The sequence below is a fragment of the Schistocerca serialis genome, chromosome 6, assembly GCF_023864345.2.
Source record: "Schistocerca serialis cubense isolate TAMUIC-IGC-003099 chromosome 6, iqSchSeri2.2, whole genome shotgun sequence".
In the NCBI taxonomy this organism is placed as follows: domain Eukaryota; kingdom Metazoa; phylum Arthropoda; class Insecta; order Orthoptera; family Acrididae; genus Schistocerca; species Schistocerca serialis.
In genome coordinates, this window is record NC_064643.1 from 39,765,217 (window position 1) to 39,783,283 (window position 18,067).

General features: G+C 43.8%; 1 protein-coding gene across 1 annotated transcript in view; it reads left to right on the forward strand.

The window, feature by feature from the left end:
* Positions 1–712: 712 nt before the first annotated feature.
* Positions 713–18,067, forward strand: part of LOC126484255 (uncharacterized) — a 71,345-nt gene continuing 53,990 nt past the window's right edge. Inside the window, exon 1 of the mRNA XM_050107676.1 lies at positions 713–736. Within this exon, the coding sequence (XP_049963633.1) occupies positions 725–736 (12 nt within the window). The 5' untranslated portion in view covers positions 713–724. The remainder of the gene's footprint in view (positions 737–18,067) is intronic.

Consider the following 18,067-nt stretch of genomic DNA (forward strand, 5'->3'; position numbering starts at 1 on the left):
CACGCCCCCAGGAAAACTAACAGCTGTATTTTCCTGCCGCATTTAACTGTTTGCAGTACTGGCACAGTGAAGTCGTGTCGGTTCTTGTTACAAGACAGTGGCTTATAATCCAAAATTGCAATAGCACAATAAAAACAGTTACAGCTAAAAGTGAAAATGACATCTTTTAAGAACTCCCTTGGGATATTTCAGAGGTTACTAATATGTCTGAAGGTTTGTCTTTACTAAGAATGGCATACTATGTTCCATTTGTTAGGAGCTCTTCTGTTCAGTCACAAAACTGGTCCAATATTCCGTACGCTCATCTTTTGTTTATTAGGCTACAGTGTGGAACCCTGTCAGACATCTTCCAAAAGTCGAGGAACGTCAACCTGGGCACCAGTATTTGCTGCTTTCAAGATCTTGTGGATTAATTCACTATAAATGGACTACACAGTTAACGAGAGTAGTTTTACACACGAAACTTACGTCAAAGTATAAGAATTCGATCATTATGTGTTTCTCATTGTGCGCCTCTCACACTGCAGGGCACAGAATGGGAGGAGCTGCTGCGGTGTCACCTGCTCCGAGTGCGCCCACTGCAGGTGTGAGAAGACGGACAGAGAGGTCTTACGGACAGCCGGTATGATGCCACAACTCCGGACACTTACGATGATGCGCGGTACCAGAGCTCGCATCTTACGTAAGATCTGCAGGAACTTTGCAGCTTCACGGCTGTCAGAAGATGAACTACTCGGTAAGTTGAACCTTCAGCTATAGTGTGAGATATAAATGAGGGCCCACTTGTGCGAGTACTGTTTTTAACCAGATGGACAATTCCTGTTTTCTGTACTTTATAGTGAGGGATTGGACGGGTTAAAAGATACGTGTGCTTCTGAGAAACAGAAAGTGCACGTGATTCAAAATGTAGCAATGTGGGACCTCTCATCTTGCTTTGAGATCACTCTTAGAGTTTATACATGGTATGTTTCTTTTTTTTCATTTTTTAATTTAGTTTTGGACTACAGTTACCTGTTAAAATTATATTGTAGGTTACATTTCTCGTATTATCGTTAACTAGCCTTTTCCCTGTGGCTTCGGTCACATACACTTTTGACACATATTTTACACACACGTCCTCCTCTCGCTCGCTGTGTCCACTTCTTCCTCTCCCTGTCTCCCTCATCCTCCCACCTCTTCCCTACTCCCACCTCTTCCCTACTCTCTCTCTATGCCCATCTCTTCCTCCCCTTTTCTCTCTCAGCTTCCTCCTCCTCCCTTTCTCACCGTCAGTCTCTCCTGTGCCCCCACCCCACCTTGCTCAGCTGTGCCACTGCAAGTCGTGCAGATACTACTCACATGACATGCCAGTCATGCAGGGCAGCCTACATGTCAGTGGTAGGAAACCCTTTTGTGCCCATATAACCACTCCTGTGGAAGCTAGGAAGTTCTAACTGCCATAGTGCTGAATGTGATACAGCAAGCAGCATGTCTTCCAAATTTGGGTGAAATTGATTAAGATGCAATTGACAATTTGCTTATTTCTGTAGTGTGAGAATTTTTGATGCAATGACCAAACTCGGCAATCACGGTTAATAGAATAATAAAAAGCAGCAACCGGGATCACAAATTTGTTTTATATCTGGTGTCAGTAATTGGTTTCAGTCATTAAACTGACTTCAGACTGAGACCCCAGATGATGGAGGAGCCTGTGCCAAGCTCTGTTGTGTGATGCCTGTTGCTGTCTGGGACAGATACTACTTGATACTGGCTTCTCTCCTCATCTGGAGTCTCACTCTGAAGACAGATGTCATGTTCTCAGCTGTAATTTTTTATCATTACGGTAGAGTGTAATTAGTCTTGTCGAGGAAGCAGCTTCTCGTACAGCTTAGCTGCAGCGTGCTACCTCGGATGACAGTGAGGGAAACCAGACACGGATCAGCTCTGTGCAGCAGATTAATGACCAGGTCTTCTGTTTTTGTTTCAGGGTGCAGGGTCGTACGCACCCGTGTCAGAAATGTAGAATGTCGGTGCCAATGACGAAGGCACCCCTGACATCACGGTCAGTTCGAGAGCTGTCAGTATATGCAAAGGTACTATTGTGAATTTCCGTGTGAAGGTCGTGAAACTGAAGGCGATAGAGCAAGGCTGGAGGTAGTGACTTTAGGAAGCGAATGGAGGCTGAGGCGAACACGGGCCGCTGCGTGAAGTCGAGCTGGTGAAGGGTTCACACGCGTCAGGAAAGTGGCAGGTATTGTGAAGTTAAGCTGTCGGAGGAAGAGCCGAAAGTGAACTCCGGGAGGTAACAGAGAAAAGGGACGTGCCCCATGCTGGCGATCAAAGGAGTCATTGAAGAAGGAGGCATAGGGTGGGTGGCCTGCACGGCAGACAAACGGTGTGCTTACCTGCTGAGGAGAAAGTAGGATAGCGGTAGTTTGGCAGCTTCAGCATACAGACTCTCAGCTGGTCCAGTGAATAGGTGCCAGTGACCAAACAGATACTACAGTGGTGAATAGTATTGAAATAGGATAAGAGGGACAGATGTGCAGATGCAAAAACGAAACACCCCTAGTCTAGTTTTGAATGGAAAAGGGACCGGTACAAACAGTGGAGGGTGGTTCGATCTGCTCCCCAGGAAGTACCACTGAGGACACGTACAACATTGAGGGACTGCATACAGTGGGCTGTTAGGTAAGACACGTGAGAGGACCGAGAAAGTTTCCTATCGAGCGTGAGACCCAAGAATTTCATAGTTTCAACAAACTGAAGAGGTACAGGTCTGAGGTGCAAAGATGGCGGAAGAAACCGGTTGCGCCACAAGAAATATGTACAAACAGTTTTGTCAACAGAAGAACAAAAGCCACTGTCCGTGCTCTACAAGTAGAGACGATCGAGACATCGCTGAAGATGCTGCTCGATGAGCCGAGTCAGTGGAGAACTGGAATAGATGCAAAATCGTCGAAAAAAAGGGAGCCAAAGATGTCCAGTGGGAGTCAGGCTATTATGGGACTAATGGCGATAGCGAAGAGGACGACACTTGGGATGGAACCTTGAGGCACACTGTTTTCCCGGATAAAGGTGTCTGACAAGGCAGAACCCTCACGTACTTTGAAAACTCGGTCTTTTAAAAATTCCTGAAGGAAATGGGATATGCGGCTACCGAAGCCCCACCTGTAGAGAGGACAGAGGATACCGGTCCTCCAGCAGTGGTCGTAGGCTTTCTCCAAATCGAAAAACATGGCCACAATCTGGGAGTTCCGCAGCAAACCGTTCGTGAGATGGGTGGACAAAATGAAGAGATGGTCGACAGCAACTAAATCCACAGTGTGCAATGTTTAGTAAATTGCGAGAATCATATGTTCCGTCACCTTGCAAACACAGCTGGTGAGAGAAATGGGGCAGTAGCTAGAAGGGAGGTGTTTGTCCTTACTGGCCTTAGATATGGGTATGACAGTGGCTTCATGCCAGAATCGGGGATGTGATGTCATCAGTCATACGACCACACCACCGCCTGAGACACCGATCCGCCGGATGTGATTCTCTCAATAAATGGAACAGAAGAATGGCTGTGTTAGCCAAAGAGTACACAGCCAGTCACAGTACTTACGCTTGCCACGAGGCACTGCTGGGCCATTTCGTGTGCAGCAGGACAGTAATGCAGTTGTGCCAGTCCACAGTTCGTAGCCGCGCTCAGTGGTCAGCCAGTGCCGACGTTAGTCATCATCTGCAGCTCAGTATTGCTGCCATCGAGTCTTTGTTGCTTCATTCCAAGTTAGTCTTCAAATTCACCGGATTCGACATTTGAGATTACAAGACATTAAGTCATCACTGCACGATTTTTGACATGTATATTATGTCATTCTACAGACGCTTAGTCTAGTCGCACCTTCTATAATTGATGACCAACTGATCGTGGACTGCAGCAAAGTTAAGTAATAACTTCTTTCTTATTTTGTACTCCTGCTAATTAATTGTGTTTTCCTGTTGTAGCTACCGAGCAGTCTTGGCATAGTTGAACCCACGTTTCCACCTCCTCGGCTACCTCATCTTCGCCACCTCGTGTTGACGGACTCGATTATGGTGGAAGATCGAGAGCCGTTGTGGGAAATGTGCCCTCTGCCCAGATGCGGTCGTACATGTTAAGCAGAAAGTGCTTGCCCTGCCCGAGCCTCCTCCACTCATTTCCGACGGATGAGAAGGCAGGAAAATGGCAGCCCAAGGTGTCGGAGATAGCAGTAGGGTCCACTGTGACATTGTCTGCTACTGTCAGGACCGAAAATCCCAGAGATCTGTCAGAGATTGGCCCACATGGTGGGCGAGGGATGGAATGTTAAAAGAGCTAATGAATGAAACCGAACTAGATTGTTTGCTGTCCTGAAGAAGGTGATGACACTGTGCACACAACTGTTTACAATGAATGCAGTTTGCCATTGTAGGATTATGGTTAAAAATGCAGAGAGCATGTGTCCACACACAAATTGCGTCGCGGCACGCCTCGGTCCACCGAGGGACCGGGGGCCGCAGCGTGGTGAAGAGAAAGTGTAAGGAATGGAATGTTGTGTCACAGTAATGATAACATCTGTAAGATACTCTACCTGGTCAGCACAATGTTTGTCGAAGGTCACCAGAGAGGAGTAGAGCCTCCAGTCAGACTTAGTAAGCTGCCATTTGGGTGTGCACGTAGATGGGATAGGAGTCAGCAAATGGATATTACACGGGAAAAACGGTCACTCGATTACGTGTCAGAGAACGTACACCTCAGACAGTGGGCGAGCTAGTCAGTGCAGAAGGATAGCTCCAAATGGGAATAGGTGTGCGTGAAGTCTGAAAGGAACATGGGTGCTCCTACATTAAGGCAGAGGAGGTTAATTTGATTGAGAAGGTCAGCCGAGAGGTCACCTCTCCGACACATTCTGGTAGAACCCCAAAGGGGCTGATGCACATTAAAGTCACTGAGCAGCAGAATGGGGTGAGGTAGCTGCCCAATAAACTCTAGAAAGTCTGCCCCGGCGATATCAAATGACGGAGGGACATAAATGGTACAGAAGGAAAAGGTCAAGTGAGGAAAGAAAAGGCAAACTGCAACAGCTCGGAGATGGGTAATCGGAGAGGTGGATCGACTGTAAACATCATCCCGTACGAGCTACAAGGCTCCTCCACGAGGGGGAGGAGGTCAAAACAGACTGGAAAGAAATGCGAGAGCTCAAAGTGGTCGTGAGGATGCAATATTGTTTTCCCGGAGGCAGAGGACGAGTGGACACTGTGATTCTAAGACCACCCATAAATTGTCGTCGTCGGATCGAAGAACGCAAACGTTCCACCGGAGGAGAGTCACGACGAGGAAAACACGGAGGGGTGTCACCTCGGCGGCTGCCAAGTGCCGGCCTACGTATACCTGTCACTACGGGACATGGAAGCGGGAACATCCCACTCCGTGAAGTCTACAGGAGTGTCGGCATTCTCCGTCTGTTGGCCTGCGTATTCCAGGGCAGAAAAACAGCCGAGAGTGCACACCGGCGACACAGACTTCGGCCAGGTGAGGGTATCACGTGGCGACAGCGTCACAGGGGAGACCGGCCGCCTCCGTTCCACTTCTCGGAGCCTTTCCGGTTGGCAGAGGAAGACTCTGATGTCGGCTGGCTGGAGGGATGTACAAAGTCTTTGTAGGAGTGTTCCTTCTGTCCTTTATGCCTGCCGGTTGTGTAGCAGGTGGCTTAACCCTGGGAGGCGAAAGTTTGTCGCACAGCTGGAGGAGGAGACGGGGACGCTACCGGGACACCGAGCAATTTCACAATCGCGGTGCTAAATATTAGGTTGGACGTCTGCACGGCCGGTTCCTCCGTAGAGCGAGAACGATACTGTAGGTGCCAGGCGGTAGGACGTGGGGTTTACGAGTAGCCGACAACTTACGAGCAGCCGGGTAATGCAGTTTTTCCTTCACTCATATCTCCCGGACAGCCGACTCATCGAGATACGCGGGATAATCGCGGGAGGATTTGGCACGGTCGTCAGCGCTGTCGTTGCAGCAGGGAGAAGGAGGTGGGCACTCGCCCTCGTGAGCGTCACTACCGCAGGTTACACATCTGGCCGAGAGTCGACAGGACTCTCAGGTGTGGTCGTAACGGTGACACCGGTAGCAGTGCGTCGGGTTTGGAATATACAGTCTGACTGTGATAACTTCATCACCTGCTTTGATCTTTGACGGAAGAACCACTCTGTCAAAAGTGAGAAACAGAGTGCGTGCGGGCACTGAGGAGGCATCTACCTTTTTCATCACACGATAGACTGCGATGGCACTCCGATCGGAGAGGTATGTTCGGATTTCTGCCTCAGTCAGACCGTCGAGCGGTGTAGTGTAAATAACACCGCAGGAAGAATTCCGCATTCGGCGGGCCTCGACACCGACGGGATAGCCGCGAAGGAGCGGAGCTGCGAATAGTGTCGCGCCTGCGAGTCAGAAGTAGCCTTTGAAAGCAAAGTGACATTGTGTAAATGAGAGCAGGAGTTCACAGGGCCAGCAGTTGCATCGACACCTTTCCAGGTAATATACGGATTTAGCGTAGTGACTGACCGTCTTCAATATGTGAAACCACGTGGAACCGTGGTGCAGCTGGGAGGGTCTTTTGAATCATTGGCCTCATTCCGTTTATGTTTTGTAGACGTTGAAGGTGAAGACGATTGGCTCGTTGCGAGAAAATCCCCAATGATTTTCGGCATCTCCGACGGCGTGCTCCTTACTACTGGGGGGCACACGTCAGAAGGGGACACACTTGCCTCAGACGATTGTTCACACTTCAGATTGCACCTCACGAACACCTAAAAGACGTTCCAATTGGCAATTTGAGAAGCTAGCAGCTCGGGCAATCATCTCTCCTCAGGCCCGGCCTCTACGAGGGGAGGAAGAAGAAAAAAGGAGGACCTCGAACGCCGAAACGGAGGAAGGATAGGAGAAGGGGAACAAGGAAAGAAAAAAGAAATGAAAAACAGTGCAGAGACTGTTCTGATATTGGCCACTGAAAATGCAAAACACCTTTCCAGAAACATTCCGGACACGTTCCCCGAGGGAGAAGAAATAGAACAGTGTGAGGATATACGTGCAGCACCGAAGGGAAACCGTGCTGCAAAGGCAGCGGCCTCACGGTAGCCGAGCACGGACCCGACGAAGAGTGGCGAGTCCCGTGAGGGGTTGGGAACCGGTGGTCTGGTACTTCGGTCAGCCCGAGTGTGGCTTTTAGGCGGTTTCCTGCACTCATGTAGGGAAATGCTGGGCTGGTCCCCAATCTCCACTCGGTACAAATATCTGTAATATACGGTTACACAAAGGACAAAGTTTACACGTTCCATAGTCGTGTGGCAGCCACAGCTCTCCTCCCTGACGTTAACTGGTGACTGTGGCACCAGGAAGGGTATCTGGCCTCAAATTTAAAATAAAAACAAAATCTGCCAAATCGTGTTAAATAGTAGTGCCTTATGATGGGGTAAATGCTAGGATAGACAGTCAGTGTTTGTGACGAAATTTTATTTTGCAGAACAACCTGATTTTTGATATTTCATAGTACCGTGCAGTCAATAAATTTCAGCATCAATAATAATACTTCCTAGGACAATGACCTGTACTGCTCTACAGTACTAAGTTCCTTAATTTAAAAAATTCTTAAATTTTTATCTAATTTTCAATAATTTAGAATGTACTTGTATTTAATTATTTAATTTTGCATGTGAACATGTAATCAGGAGTATACTGCATAAATTACACATAAAAAATAGGACATGTTTAATCAATTTACAAATGTATGTGAATTACTGAGAGACATAAGGAAATTTGTGTTAATTATATTACACTGCTTGATAAAATTATACAACCATAAATTATATGAGCCACTGAGAACCATAAGAGGCCAAAGCGTATCATCATTGATTGAGACTGTAGCATTTATTTATGCTTCTGACATCCATCAATCTTAGGCTGTGTCACGTTTGTCTGTGCTCTAGATCCACATTGTATGTATGAACAGTCACGAAAAGCTATCTCACTGGCTTCTCTGATATTCGGTTTGATGATGGTTTGCTTGAGGCCCTTGTGGTTCTTAGTGTGTGTGTGTGTGTGTGTGTGTGTGTGTGTGTGTGTGTGTGTGTGTGTCAGTTGTACAGAAAGTGCAAAATTGCTAAGCAGGAATGGCTAATGGATGAATGCAAGGCTACAGGAGCACGCATTACTGTGGGGAAAGATAGATGCCATGTAGAGGAGCATTAAAATGACTTTCGGAGAAAAGAGAAACAGCTGTACAAATATAAAGAGCTCAAGTGGCTCGCCAGTACTACGCAAAGAATAGAAAGCTGAACGGTGGAAGGAGTGTGTAGAAGGACTTTACAATGGAAATCAACTTGAAAGCAAAGGGATGATGACGTAAATGAAAATGAGACGGGGGATCTTATTGTGCGAGAAGCATTTGTTGGAGCACTGAAGGTTGAAATAAGGCCCCTAGAGAAAATGACATTCCCTCAGAATTATTGAGATCCTTGGGAGAGTCAGCCATGACAGAACTATTCCATTGTGTGTGTACAAGGTCTGTTCAAAATATTCCAGAACATTTGTAATTTAGAGTGAAATGTGGTTGGCATCTGCGTATGCTTATGTTTAATGTGTTTCATTGTTGTATTTCTGTTAGTTATTGTTGAGTGCTGCATTTAGTAGAATGTTGTGTTGCACAGTTTGTGAATTTCGAGATGGAAGAGCTAGAGGAGCAATGCATCTGCATTAAATTGTGCACGAAACTCAAGAAAATCTGCAGAGACACTCCAAACGATGCAGGAAGCCTACGGTGATGAGTGATTAAGTCGTACTCTGTGTTACAAATGGCTGACACAGTTTAAAAATGGCTGGACAGAAGTTAGAGATGACCCTCATTCGGGACACCCTCCGACGTCTACTACCGACACTCGTGTCGGTAACATCGACAAAATTGTGCGATCCAGTCACAGACTGACTGTCCGAGAGATTTCGGAAGAATGTAACATTTCAATTGGACCGTGTCATGAAATCTTGACACAGCATATTGGAGTGCTATGTGTTGCCAGCAAATTCGTCCCACAGCTCGTGAGTTGAGACCAGAAAGATCTTCGCCATGCAACCTGTGAAGGGCTCTCGCATCGCACAAATGAGAATGAGATGGTCCTTAAGAGTATCATAACGGGTGATGAGATGTGGGTCTACAGTTATGATGCTGAGACTCAGGTTCAATCTTCACAATGGATCAGGAAGGATTCTCCGACACCAAAACTAGCTCATCAGGTCAGATCAAATGTCAAAGCGACGCGGACAGTTTTCTTTGACTTTGAATGATTAGTTCATCTTCATCACGAATTTGTTCCACAGGGACAAACTGTTAACCGATGGTAGGATTGGGACGTGTTACGAAGCCCAATAAAATGTGAGAAGGAAACAGCCTGAAAAGTGGCGAGACAGTTCACGGCTCTCGCTTCGCGATAACGCGTCCACACATCTCTCCCTGTTGCTGCACGACTGTAGCACAAAAAATGAAATGACTGTGCTGCCTGATGCTCCGTACTCTCCACACCTGGCCTCTGTGGACTTTTTTTATTTTCGAAGTTGAAATCCCTTTTGAAAGGACGAAGATCTGCAATGATAGACGATGTAAAAGAAGATTTTAAAACAGCGTTTTGCGTAATCCATCTAGAGGCGTACCAGGACTGCTTCCACATGTAGAAACGACATTGCGAGCAGTGTTATCAATTGTGGTGGAGAGTATTTCGAAAGAGAGCGTGTAGAAATAGAAGGTAAGCATAGACAAATTTTTTGGACAAAGTTCTAGAATTATTTGAACAGACCTCGTAAGGTGTATGAAACAGGCAAAATACTCTCCGAGTTCAAGGAGGGTGTCACGATTCCAATTCCAGAGAAGGCAGTTGCTGTACTTACGGTTGTGTATTCTACTGGACCAACGGTTTACTAAACCATTGTTGCAAAATACTGACACCGTGAGGACAAGTCAACGAATAAGTCACAAATATCAGTTTACCTTATACTGTGTTTAAATCGCGCATACATACTTTGCCAGCAGATAGTGGCACGTGTACACATTTAGAGGCTGCAGGGAAGTGTACACGAGTAGAATAGTATGTGGTCGTGCATTTCTTGTGGGTGGAAGGGCTGTTCACAGGGGAAGTGTATCGTGAAATGGGTCCCGTGTATGTTGACAACTGTTTATCACAGAAATCTGCGTTCACTCGGATCAGGAGTTTATAAAGGGAAGGCAAAGCGTCAGAGATTGGGAGCGTGCTTGCTGTCCTGCAGTGGTTGCAACTGAAACCGAGAAGCAGTGTGTGGAGCAGATAATTCGTAACGAGTGGTATGTGGTGATCAGTGACGTAGCACGTGCTGTAGGCTGTTCGTGTCAAACAGCTTACACTATAATGGGTGAGCAGCTGAAGTTTCATAAAGTTTGTGCACAGTGGTTGCCTAGCATGGTGACTGAGGAGCACAAAATGAATATAATGGGCTTTTCTCAACAGCACCTCATTCGATGCTCTGGGGAAGGAAGGAGGGAAGGAGAGGATTTAGTGGCACAAATTGTTGCAGGGGTCAAGTTTTGGATTCACCACTTTCAACCAGAGACCAAACGACCATCCACGGAACGGAAGCATTCTACCTCCTCGACAATAAAAACACTGAAGGCCATTCCATCAGCCTGCAAGATTCTGCTCACCACGTTTTGGGACACGTGAGGGCTGTACTGGTGAAATTCCAGCCTCACGGTGAGGCACCGAATGCCGTGTCATACTGCACCAGTGTGTGGGAACTCTTGACACACCATTCACCACAAATGTAGTGATTCCTCTAGATGACAGTGCCTGCCCTCGTACAGAAAGACAAATACGGGACCTGTTACCGATATTTAATTGGGAATGCTTTGAACAGTTGCCCTACGGTCCCAACTTACCCTCGGAAGACTTCTTTGCTGCCAGTTATTGAAGGCTTGTAAAAAGGTGGGATAAGTGTCTGAATGTACAGTGTGAATATGTAGCAAAGTGAAACAAATTTCAGGAAGTTACTTCGATTTTTATTGTCTCTAGCCTGTTTTGCAACTTATTTATTGACACGCCATCATGCTTACAGAGGTACGGGAAAACTAGTAGAAGCTGGCCTGGAGGAAGGTCAGTTTGGGTTCCAGAGAAATGTAGAAACACACAGGGCAATACTGCCCCTGAAGTTAGCTGGCATAAAATACGGGGAGTGAAAGGATATTTATGGCACGTACAGAAAGTAGACTGCAGATGTAAGAGTTTAAGGGCACGAAAGTTGCAGTGCCGTACAGTATCGATACCGTGCCAGGCAGAACGCATCCGCTGCCGTCTTGAAGCCACATCTCTGGTCATACACGTATGTAGCACCACTGCTGAACTGGATAAGAAGACACTGCAATGAGCCAACTAGTAGTCTATGAGTGAAGGTTATAGTGGCATTTCTGTATTTTGATCATTTATAATGATTAGGCTCTGTCTAATGGAATCTCTTGGACATGCTGTACGAATTTACGTAAACAGCAGTGCCACTGTGATTGTGCATACTTCTAATCGTATCTGCTCTCTGTCTAAGCACCCGCTATTCCATGACACCCGCCACGTGCGGATCCGACGAAAGGGAAGCAGTGCTGCAAAGCGAGGAAGATGGGGTTGTAGCCTAAACCAGGTGTCGTTCAGTCTGTTCACTGAGCGAGCAGTAAAGGAAACTGGGAATAAATTTGAAAATGGAATTAAAGTTCAGGAAGAAGAAATTAAAAGCTTGAGGTTTCCTGATGACTCTGTAATTTCTGTTAGTGTCGGGAGAGGGCTCGGAAGAGTAGGTGAACAGAACGGATAATGTCTCGAAAGGAGGATATTAGACGAACGTCGACAAAAGCAAGACAGGGTAGCAGAATATAGTCGAATTAAAACGGGCTGTGGCGAGAGAATTAGATTGGGAAATTGGACACTAAAAGTAGTGGAGGAGTTATGTTATCTGAGTAGCAAAATAACATAATTGCTGAATTAGAGAGGATGTATAAAATGCAGGTTATCAATAACAAGAAAAGCATTTCTGAAAAAGAGGACTCTGTTAACATCAAATTCAAACTTAAGTGTCAGAAAGTCCACCTCTGCAACCAAACGATTAATGTTGCTGCCTTCAGTGTGGAGGTCGCAGGTTCAATTCCTGGTACCTCTTCAGATATCTTTTGAGATAGGGAGATATGGTACGGTATTCACTCAGCCCTTGTGAGGTCAAATTAAGAAGCAACAGCATCATCAGGATTCATCTGGTGGCTACAACGGCTGGAGCAATTGTCAGCATGCCGATCACACGTTCCACCGTCGTAGACCGCTCCTCGTAGTGCCTTTTAGGCAGCAGTTGGCCAGCCAGAACAGGCCTGAGGCCTAATCCGTGAGCGGTGTTTACGTTTATGTTAGGAGACCTTTCCTGAAGGCACTTGTGTGGAGTCTACACTTGTATGTAATTGGAACGTGATTGATAAGCAATTCAGACAACAGTAAAACAGATCCTTTTGAAATATGGTGCTACAGAAGAAAGCTGAAGGTTAGATGAGTAACTGACAAAGAGGTACTCTGTGAAATAGAGGTAACATAGATTTAGGATTGTCTGACGACAATGCTCTCACCATTGAAATCCCTTTAAGGTCAAACGACGGTAAAGGTATAAATAATATTTACAAAAGAAACTTCTCTGTGGACAGCTGTCATCTGTTCATAAGTATCTTAGAAAAGAAAAACTGGTTAGATGTTATGAAACAAACAAGTACAGATGAGGCATATAGTGTATTTTCATCGAATTATCTGATGAACTTTGATATGTGTTTCCCAAAGAAACTGACCAGAATCAAGTCTAATGGACACATAAAGTCAGGTTCTCGGATGACTCTTGGCATTAATAAATCGTGTGAAAAAATGAAAAAACTCAATTCAGAGTTGAGGGAGTGTGCAGATACTGATTTTATAGAATATGTCAAAACGTATAGGAAAATATACTGCAGAGTAATTGCAAATGCAAAGTTAATAAGTAATGACATGGAAATAAAACAGTCCAGAAATAAAACTAAAATAGCATGGGAAATTGTGAGAAAAGAAACTGGGGTACCTATCAAAGATAAGGAAATTATTCTAAAAGATGAGGAGAATAAAATGTTAGATAAATATGCCATGCCCAGTTATATAAATAATTACTTTTTAAATACACCCCAGACATTAAGCAGGAATTTTGGGGAGCAGATGAGGAGAGCAGCACCCAAGGCACCCAGCAGTATGATGGCAGTCCCAACATATGAAAAGGAAGTTTTAAAAATGATTAAAAGTCTCAAGTCCAAGATGTCAGCTGGAGTAGTTGAGGTGTCAATAATAATAGCAAAGAAAACAGCTAATCAAATAGTGAAACCATTGGTGCACGTAGCAAACGTGTCAATGGCTGAGGGAGTGTTTCCACAGAAACTGAAAATTTCTAAAGTCGTCCCCCTGTTGAAAAAGAGAATTAAGCTTAAAATAGAAAACTACAGACCTGTCTCACTTCTCCCAACTTTCTCAATGTGTGACTCTATATTTCATTTGTATCTGTAAAACCTTAATCTTAATATCCACAATCTGGTAAAAAGTAATCAGCACAGTTTTCAAGCTGGGAGAAGTACCAAAACAGCTGTACTGGAATACACAAAAGAAATAATCAGTAAATTGAGAGAGGGAAAAAGTGTAGTTGGATTAAATCTAGATCTGTCAAAAACCTTTGACACTGTTGACCACAGCATACTTTTGGAAAAACGTGAAGCTATAGGTATTAGAGGACCGGTAAAAAAGTGGTTTGAGTCGTATCTGGAAAAGAGGAGGCAGGTAGTTGAAATTACAGCACCAAATATTAACCAAAAAATTAAACTAAGGTCAGGTCCAAGGGAGGTCACTGTAGGAGTACCCCAAGGAAGTGTATTAGGCCCTTTGCTATTCCTCATTTACATTAGTGATATCCGGGTGTCAGAGAGAAAAGCTAGAATCGTGTTATTTGCTGATGATACGTTTAATAGTTAGTGATATGAAGCAGTCATTGCACAGTGCTGTGGACCATGTCTTACAAGATATACAAAAATGGTTTAGTGCAAACAAGCTAACAGTGAATGAAAAAAAAAAAACTAATTATGTGCAATATGGAAAAATAAGTGAACATGATGACCTAAATGCCACCATGGAGGACAAACAACTTGAGTACAGTGTGCAAAATTCCTCGGTATGCACAGTGATGAGAAGATAAACTGGAAGGACCATTTGGTGAGCTTAGCACTAAAACTAAATTCAGCATGTTTTGTACGTAGAATAATTTCAAGAGTTTGTAGTAATGACTGTACCAGATTAGTATATTTTGGCTATTTTCAGTCCATTGTGTCCTATGGGATAGTATTCTGGGAAAAAATAAATTGTCGTCTAAATGAGACTTTCAAATTGCAAAAATGCGCTATTCGGATAATGAGCCAGAGCCCACCTCAAACACATTGTAGGCCCCTTTTTAAAGCATTGAAAATTTTAACAATTCCATAATTATACATTCTGAAATTTCTGTTGATGATCAAAAGAAATCAGGACAAAATTAAAACCAATACAGACTATCATAATTACGATACACAGCAATGTAAAGATCTCCCCTTACAAGCTGTAACAAGGACCCGAAGTCAGAAACATGTTTGTAATCAAGGCATCAAACTTTTTTAATGCACTACCAAAACATATCAAAGAGCTGGAAAATGAAGATAAATTTAAAACTGTTATAAAGAGTCACATGCTTGACAAATGTTGATACAGTGTAAGTGAATTTCTAGGCTCAACTGTATTAGAATATAAAGAACCACATGCTTGACAAATGTCACTACAGGATAAGTGAATAGCTCTGCTCAACTGTATAAGAATATATGATATCATAAATGTGACAAATGAAATCACAACATCAAGGAATAGGTCTGTTAAGCACATAAGAAATTATGTTATAAAAACACTTATTAGTTGTATATTGTATTAAACATAAGATAGATTCATATGAATTCAGCATAGAAAAACATTTTGTTAAGATATTATATAGTTGTTGAAATGTATCCTGACAAATCCTATATCACAAGTGTGATCATTGGGATGATAATAAATAAATAAATAAATTGGGGGGAAAATAACTCCCTGGCACAATATGGCTAAAGGAAGGAGTAGCTCGATACAGCACAATCTGCGGCATTGAGGAGTAATTAATTTGGTGGTGAAGGGAAGTATATTTGATTATAATGCTTTACTTGGACTGAAGTTCAAAATACTTTTCAGTTACTGGTGCCTGCTATATGAAGCGGACTTTGAAGGAATATGAGGAAACTCTGTACACCATAATAAATCTCCATTTCATCGCAATAATATAATAGTTTTGTTGTAATACTTCCTTCTTTTGTTTACCCACCTCAGTGTAGAAAACTATTAGTAGATCAGTTTTCTTGGATTTAGTAAAATAATTTGTTCTTATTTTTAAGTCAAAGACAACTACCACTCATTGCTGTAATAAAAGGCTTATTACATTCTCTGAGTTTCTAATTGCAATCTTCCATTTGGGCTAAATGGGTCTTTAATGCTTCTTTTCCATATAACTTCCCAAACTCTGTGCAAAATAAATAAAAATACCCAGTTGCAAATTTTTTTAAATTGTGAATAACTCCTCTCACTACAGATAATGTGATATTGTGAATTGTGATAATTGTGATAATTCCTCTCACTACTCACTATGAATCTACATTATACATTCACAAATCATTTCCTATGATGAACAGGTGGAAAATAATTCTACTGGCAATAGGCAATAACTGAACATTTTCTTAATATAAATTACACGGTACAGTTACAGAGCCGTCACCTTTTTTTTATTGACTATACAGCTGCCGTGTTCTCACCTTTGCTGACTGTCAGCTAAAAAATCGTGGTGCCTGGTGTTGCATCAGATGAGAAAGATGATACCACACTGTCAGTATTGTAAACTCCACACGAAATGGAGAATGAGAAAACATTTGAGTAAATGTATCGAAAAGAAACTAAACTAAACTACGCCCGAACAGGCCGTGAAGGCACAACGGTACCGACCGGCTGCCGTGCCGTCCTCAGCCCACAGGTGTCACCGGATACAGAGGGGGACGTGGTCAGCACACTGCTCTCCCGGCCGTACGTACGTTTAAGAGACCGGAGCTGCCACTTCTCGATTGAGTAGCTCCTCAGTTTGCCTCGCGAGGGCCGAGGGCACCCCGTTTGCCGACAGCGGTCGGCAGATCGGATGGTGACCTGTCCGAGTGCTAGCCCGGCCCGACAGTGCTTAACTTCGGTAATCTGGTGGGAACAGATGTTACCACTATGGCAAGGCCACTGCCAAATGTATTGAGATGAAGCTAACGTAAATGCTGTGAAGTATAAAATTATGAATGTTTGCCTGATGTCATTTGGGCAGGGAATGTTAGTAAGACTACATATTTTAGAGGCAGACCAGAACTTAATTACAGGAAAGAAGGAAAGACATTCAAACAAGTGTAGGCTGAGTGGTTATTCAGAGATGAAGAGGCAGACAGCTGCATCAAACTAGGCAACTCATACAAATCTCTGGATGTAAGAATTTGTAGGGAAATTGAACTGAACTGTTTTGTAGCCTCTGCCATAGGTAAACAGGTGGCAGACTTTGGTTCATTGGTAGAACACTAAGAAAATAGAATGAGTGCACAAAAGAGATTGCTTGCAAAACACTTCTGCAATCCATTCTAGAATAATGCTCAGGTGTGTGAGACCCATACCAGACAAGACTGATAGGGAATATTCAGAGGATAGAAAGAAAGGCAGCCCAAATGATCACAGGCTTGTCTGACCCGTGAGAGAGTGTCACAGATATACTGCGGATACTGAATTGACAGACTCATCTACATCTACATCTGCATCTATACTCTGCAAACCACGGTGAGCTACACGGCGGAGAGTATGTCCTGTTTTACCAGTTACTGGGGTTTCTTCCTGTGACATTCGTGTATGGAGCATGGGAAGAATGATTGTTTAAATGCCTCTGTGTGTGCAGTAATTATTCTAATCGTACCATCGCGCCACCTCTGTGAGCAATACGTAGGGAGTTGTAGTACATTCCTAGAGTAATTATCTAAAGCCAGCTCTTGAGGGATCATTAACAGAGTTTGTTGGGATAGTTTACATTTATCTCCAAGAGTCTTCTGGTTCAGTTCCTTCAGTATCTTTGTGACAGTCTCCCACAGATTAAAAAAACCTGTGACCATTAGTGTTCCCCTTCTCTGTATACATTAATATCCCCTGTCAGTCCTATCTGGTACGGCTCCTACCCACTGGAGCAATATTTTAGGATAGGTCACACGAGTGATTTGTAAACAATCTCTGTTGTAAACTGATAGCACTTCCCTAGATTCTACCAATAAACTGAAGTCTACTACGTGCTTTATCCATGACTGAACCTATGTGATTATTCCATTTCATGTACCTACAAAGCATATACAAGCACCTGGTTGTAGAGATGGCTGATTCCAGCAGTGACTCATTGGTATTTTGGTCATAGGTTACTACATTTTTTTCATTTTGTGAAGTGCAAAATTTTACATTTCTGAACATTTAGAGCCAGTTGCCATACTCTGCATCATGTTGAAATCTTATCAAGATCTGACTGAATATTTATGCGGTTTCTCTCAATTAGTACTTCATTATAGATAGCTGAATCATCTGCAAAAAGACTGGTTTTACTATTCATATTGCCTACAAGTCATTAATATACAACATGAACAGCAATGGTCCCTGGTGCACAGCCAAAGTTACTTCTACATCTGATGATGGCTCTCCATCCGAGATAACAGGCTGCACTCTCCCTACCAAAAAGTCTTCAACCCAGTCACAAATTTCATTTGATACCCATATGATCAAACTTTTGACATTGCAGTACTAAGACAAATGCTTTTTGGAAATCGAGAAACACTGCGTCTACCTGGTTGCCTTGATCCAAAGCTTTCAGTATGACATGTGAGAA